Raw genomic sequence first — 5,662 nt, 5'->3', positions numbered from 1 at the left:
ATTTACAACGGGACTGAATTCGTTGCCTTTTCACTTTTCTCTGAAACTCTAGAGAACGACTCATGCCATATGAGTTCAAAGTAAATCATTGCCTGTAACGATGGAATTAAAAAGAAGAAAAACAATTGGCTGACCTAAGGTAGAATGCTTTATCTGGAGTTTATTAATACCATTTAAAATATTACAGATAAAAATCAATTACATTTCATGCATTTAAAATGCAAATCTAAAATGTTCCAGCGAAGGGCTTTCCATTTCAATGTGAAATATCCAAATTATTTCAACATTACAATGAGACAATTAGTTTGCAGCATTGCAAACCGCTAATGTAGTGTCAGGAGTGTTTATTAACATTTATCAATATTATTTTCAGGAAATACACATAGGCCAACGTTAGTTCAGTTTCACTTGGACAGTTTATTTAATACATGGGTCGTGGCAAACCCACTTTATGAAATATAGGAGAACTCTCACTGTAACTATACCTGAACTGCCAGCAAATGCAAATAAGTACATGCTCCATTAAATTAAATGTCATTCAACATTTATCAAATATTGTTTGCTTAATTACAGTTGTATGCCTACCTAAATTAATATTCAAGCAAAACCTATATCCTGAAGTGCAATTTGATGTACACTTCAAGGAACGAGTCCAGAAAAAGACTGCAGTGAACCAGGACTGCAACAATAACGCTTTCTCGTGACAGGAAAAGAAATAAAAAATTAAAAAAAAAAAAAAAAGCTCAAGTGTACTTCAATATATTTTCAAATATTTACTGGAAGTAATTTACAAGAAAAATACTATACAAAATCGTCTCCTGGACAACTGCACCTCACACCGATACATTGGTGGAGTTATATTTAATTGTTAGCTAATCTAGAACGATTCCCAATTGTACAAACCTATAGGTTCAGACGTATTTTACAAATATTTTATTTTCCTATCCCCCCCCGCCCCGGCCTCCCTTTTTGGCATTGGAACTACAGCTTTGCTTGAAACCCACGGTGCTGCTTCATTTATTTGGAATTTAAAAATATACGACTTTCAACCTAATTATTTTCAGCGTATTTCGCGATTCCTACTCAAAAGGGAATTATACAAATGCGCTGGCAAACGTAATGAAATTTGGACTTCAGGAAGGTAAAAGATTTGTTAGAATTTAAAAAAAAAAGGGGGGGGGGCGGGGAGGGAGGAAGCACACCGCCGCCCCGGTCCCGGGGAGCACAAGGGCTTTGGGCAGTTAACGAGATGAGGGCAGTTCTGAGTCTCAGCTCGGCGCTGTGTGGGGATAACGACCGCTGCTGGCGGGCGCTGCCGTCGGAGCCCCCCGCCGCGGGGGCAGCCCCGGCCCGCCCGGCCGCGGCTCCCGGGGCACCGCTGCTGTACCGACGGTAGCGGCGGAGGGGGGGGGGGGTGCGGGCCTGTTTCCAGCAGGAAAGCGAGAAGGAACGTGGGTTTTTTTTCGCTCTAAAGGCAACCCGAGGGGGGGGGGGGGGTGTCTCAAGGCGAAGGGGACTCTGCCCCACGGGGGGCCGCGGCCCTCGCCCCTTGTCCAGCCGCTCCCCTGCCCCTGTCGCGGGGCTTGCGCGACCCGGCCGCACCGCCCGCCCCGTGCGGAGCTCCGGGAGGGCAGCGGGGCGGCCGCGGGGGCTGAGCGCGGTCCCTGCGGAGCCGCGCCGGCTACTTACGTGTCCGCGTCCCCGCCGCGGGGCTGCGCACCCGGGTGGGCGGCGGCCGGGGGCAGCGGGGCGGGGGGGGCGCAGCGGCCCCGCGCCTCCGCCCGTCACTCCAGGCCGTTGCGGTGGCCGGACTCGGGGGGTGGCAGCAGCTCCGGGGAGTGGCAGGACGGGCTGCCGGCCGCGCTGTGTTCGCTGTCGGTGTCGCTGCCCTTCTTGCCGCCGGGGCCGGGGCCGCCGCCGGGGCCGCCGCCTCCCGGGCCGCCGGCGCCGCCGGGGCCGCTGTGGGTCTTGACGTGCTTGCTGAGGTGGTCGCTGCGCATAAAGCGCTTGTTGCAGACGGGGCAGGCGAAGCGCTTCTCGCCCGTGTGGGTCCGCAGGTGCCGCTGCAGCTCGTCGGAGCGGGTGAAGCGCTTGCCGCAGAAGAGCCAGTTGCAGACGAAGGGCCGCTCGCCCGTGTGCCAGCGCAGGTGCGCCTTCAGGTGCGAGGTCTTGCCGTAGACCTTGCCGCAGCCGGGGATGTGGCAGCTGTGCAGCCCTTTGCGCCGCAGGCTGGCCCCCGCCGGCCCCAGCCGCTCGGCCTCCTGGCAGTTGGGGCAGTCGCAGGTGGCGCGGCCCGAGTAGCGGCGGGCGGAGGAGCGCGGCGAGGCGGCCAGCGGCGCGGCGGGGCCGCCGCCTAGCATGGAGCCCCCGGCGCCGGCCAGCGGCGAGGGGGCCGAGTCCGGGTAGGAGCCGGGCAGCACCGGCTTAAATCCGTCCATGAGGTGCTGCCCGGCGGGGCTGAGGAGGTGCGAGGACGCGCCGCTGCTGAAGGCCGAGTGGCCCAGGCCCGAGTAATCCGAGTTGTAGCCGCCCAGCGGCGAGTGGAGCGAGGTCTGGAGCCCGCCGGCCGCCGGGTGCAGCGAGCCGGGCAGGGCGGCCGCCCCGTTGGGGCTCTGCACGTCGATCCAGCCGGCGCCCACGTCCCACCAGCTGGAGGCGCCCGCCGAGCCCACCTCGCCAGCGCCCAGCCCCGGGTGCGAGGGCTTGAACCAGGACTCGTAGGGGTGCGCCATGCCCACCCGCGGGTAGATGCCCTGCAGCCCCTCCACCGACGTGTGCACCTTGGAGATGAAGACGGGCTGGTGCGCCGCCGCCTCCTGCCCCGCCGCCCCGCCGCCGCCGCCTCCGCCGCCGCCGCCGCCGCCGGCGCTGCCCGGCGCCTGGAAGACGGAGTAGTCGTTGGCGAAGGGCGAGCTGGCGGCAGCCGCGCTGCTGGAAGTGAGGGAGAAGGCGCTGGAGCCCGGCGAGCCGCCGCAGCTGAACGAGTCCGAGACGAGGGCGGCCGCCGCCGCCGCCGCCGCTGCCGCCGCCGCCGCCGCCGAAGAGCCGTTGCGTGCCGCGCCCGCCACGCCGAAGCCCGGGAGGCCGGAGCCCACGGCGCCGCAGCTGCCCGCCGAGGATGAGGAGGAGGAGGAGGAGCGTTTCCAGGGGTGGAAGCCTTTGCCGTAGGAGGACGCGCTGTCCGAGAGGGCGGACGGCGAGGGGCTGGGGCTGCCGATCTTGTTGCAGGTCGCGGCGAGCATGGCCAGCGGCGTGGAGCCTACCCGCGGTTCCTCCTGCGGGCACAGAGGGGAGAGGGCCGCCCCGCCGGCGTCAGGGACGGAGCGGACCCGCCGCCGCCCGCCGCCCAGCGCCCCGCGCCCGGTCCCGCTCCGCCGCCCGGCCCCGCTCCGCTCCGCCGCCCGGCCGCGGGCGCAAAGTTTCGCGAATCCCGCGGGAGGATCCCTTCGCCGGAGCCGGCACCGCGGCTCTGCCTCCAAGCGCCTTCCGGGGCTTTTTTTCACCGTCCAACCCTCCTCCCACTGAGGAGCTCGGGAAGGGTTAAAAAAGGGGGGAAAAAAGAGAGGGGGAAAAAGTTGCATCTGTTACCGTAGCTTTAAAGATGCCCCCGGCACGGCGGCAGCTACGTTTCAGTCTCTTCCCTTTCCCCGGGACCTGGCCGGTCCCCGTCCCTCAGGTCAGTAAGACTGTTTTCTTAAATTACAAGATTATCAAATTACTCTTTAAAAAAAAAAAAAAGTTTCCTAAAAATAAATAAATCCTAATTTACGTACCAACGATAATTAAATATATATAGAAATTTTACATATGTACATATGTATGTATACACAAGTTCAGTTCAACGTACCTGCTGGACACGGCGGGCTGTGTTATTTTAAAGGGAAATAAAAAGCCACAATCTGTTGCAAATTAGAAATTGCACACGAAAAACGATAGTGCTGGGTTTGAGTTTGGTTTTTGGTTTGGTTTTTTTTTTTTTTTTTTTTCCTTCCAGCAGTCACATGTAAAGAAGAAAGGCCACTTCTCCGGGGGCACAGGAACAGCACAGCCCAGGCGCTGTAGGTTGTTTCTACAAATGCCCTTAAAACCTTTTCCTGCTCACTGAAAAGTGACTCTGCCCCCTTTTCCCCCTCTCGCTCTTTCTTTTCTCCTAAACTCACTTGTAATTAAGTTAAAAAAAAAAAAAAAAAAAGAAAAAAAAAGAAGAAAAAAAAAAGGCTGAATAGAGGAGACTGATAGCCCCGGTCAAGACAGGGGTTATTTTAACCCCCTCCAATCGACAATAAAAAGAAACTAATTAAACCAGCAAGAGAAAAAATCCTTAGACTCACCCCTAGAAGTGAAGTTGCCATCACACAAAAGTGCCCTCCTCTCAGAGGATCTTTTTTATATTGATAAATCAGAGGCAGTGTTTTTTTTAGAGGTGTGCAATACAATGATCAGTTCCGCCCATTCCACCACAATTGTAGCTCCCTCGCCGGCTTTGAAGTACCGCTGAGCAGCCGCCAGCCAATCCCCGGCCCCGCCGCCTCGCTCGACGACGTGACTGCGTGAGGTCATCAGCGCCGTCGAGCCCAGCCGGCTGGGCTCGACGGCGCTGATGACCTCACGCAGTCACGTCGTCGAGTGGCGCGGGCCACAGTCCCGGTCCTCAGGGCCCCCTCGCCCCGAGTCGGGCTGCTTCGTCCCGGCCGCCCCTTTCCATCACCCACCGCCCCCACTGTGCGCGTAATCTGACAACAGGTTATTTTTTTTTCCCGCGGAGTGGTTTACATTTGTTTGGATTTTTTATGTCATCATCGTCTCAGCGTTAATATTATTATCGCAACGTTGGGCGAGTGCGGGAGCATCCCATATCTCCGCGGGTTGTGTGTCGTGTCCCCCCCCCCCCCCCCCCCCCCGCTGAGTCCTCTCTCCCCCCTTTCGTTCGGTACTTTTCGCTGCGGGGAGTGGGGGGGGGAGAAACACTCCAGGCGACTGCTGGCTGTTGTCCCCCCTCCCCGCAGGCCCGCCGTTTCGGGCATGATTCTTGGCGGCGGGGTCGCACAAGCCTCCCCGGGAGCAGTGTCCCGGCTGGAGGTTACGCGGAGGAGCTTTGCGGAACGCGTCCCCTTCGGAGCCCGCCCGAGCGGCACCGGCACAGCCGGGACTGGCTGCCGGGCGGCCCCCGCCGCCTCGTCCCGGAGCAGCCGGCGCTCGGAGGTGCGCGCTTCGCTCCCCTCGGCTCCTCGCCCAGCGCCGGGCGGCTGCGGGGAAGGGCAGAGGCGGCGCAGGCCGGCCCCGGGAGGGGGGGAGCAGCCCGCTGGGGCCGCCCCGGCCCGGCCCCGCTCGCCCAGGTGCTCTCACCCCCGCGGGTTTTTTCCGCAGCAACGTCTTCACGGAGCTTTGCTTCGTGGGGGCTCTTTTTCTCCTTCTCTCGGCCTCGGTTTTGACCCGTTTCCGTGTCGTGGGGATATTGACTGTACATCATATCTATTGATCAAGGGGGTAACGTACATTATCATACTTTGAAGTAAGAGTGAAGTAAATTAATGAACTGCTTTCTTTCTCTGAAGGCTGACGGTTACCATAAATGTCGCGTTTCTCTCTGCGAGCTGCTCTGAATGATTTTAGCCTGTTGAGAAGGCGTGACAGGCCAGCCCAGAAGGAGGAAGGGGTGGGG

The 5,662-nt window shown here is 58.8% G+C and overlaps 1 protein-coding gene across 1 annotated transcript; it reads right to left on the bottom strand.

Moving 5' to 3' along the window:
* Window positions 1-1,697: 1,697 nt before the first annotated feature.
* On the bottom strand, window positions 1,698-4,449 carry SP8 (Sp8 transcription factor). Its single transcript, XM_075747140.1, has 2 exons — window positions 4,332-4,449; window positions 1,698-3,275 (listed from the first exon to the last, which is right to left on the bottom strand). The coding sequence occupies exons 1-2, from the start codon at window positions 4,350-4,352 to the stop codon at window positions 1,785-1,787; spliced, it is 1,512 nt and encodes a 503-aa protein (XP_075603255.1). The 5' UTR covers window positions 4,353-4,449; the 3' UTR covers window positions 1,698-1,784.
* Between the last annotated feature and the right edge of the window lie 1,213 nt (window positions 4,450-5,662).

The sequence above is a fragment of the Balearica regulorum genome, chromosome 2, assembly GCF_011004875.1.
Source record: "Balearica regulorum gibbericeps isolate bBalReg1 chromosome 2, bBalReg1.pri, whole genome shotgun sequence".
Lineage (NCBI taxonomy): Eukaryota > Metazoa > Chordata > Aves > Gruiformes > Gruidae > Balearica > Balearica regulorum.
This window is presented reverse-complemented; position numbering and strand designations above follow the sequence as displayed.

Excerpts from the sequence above, each read along its gene's own strand:
- SP8 (XM_075747140.1), bottom strand. The coding sequence starts at position 4,352 with ATGGCAACTTCACTTCTAGGG. Across the intron at positions 3,276-4,331 it reads TGGCAACTTCACTTCTAGGG|GAGGAACCGCGGGTAGGCTC; the intron begins GTGAGTCTAAGG and ends CTGTGCCCGCAG.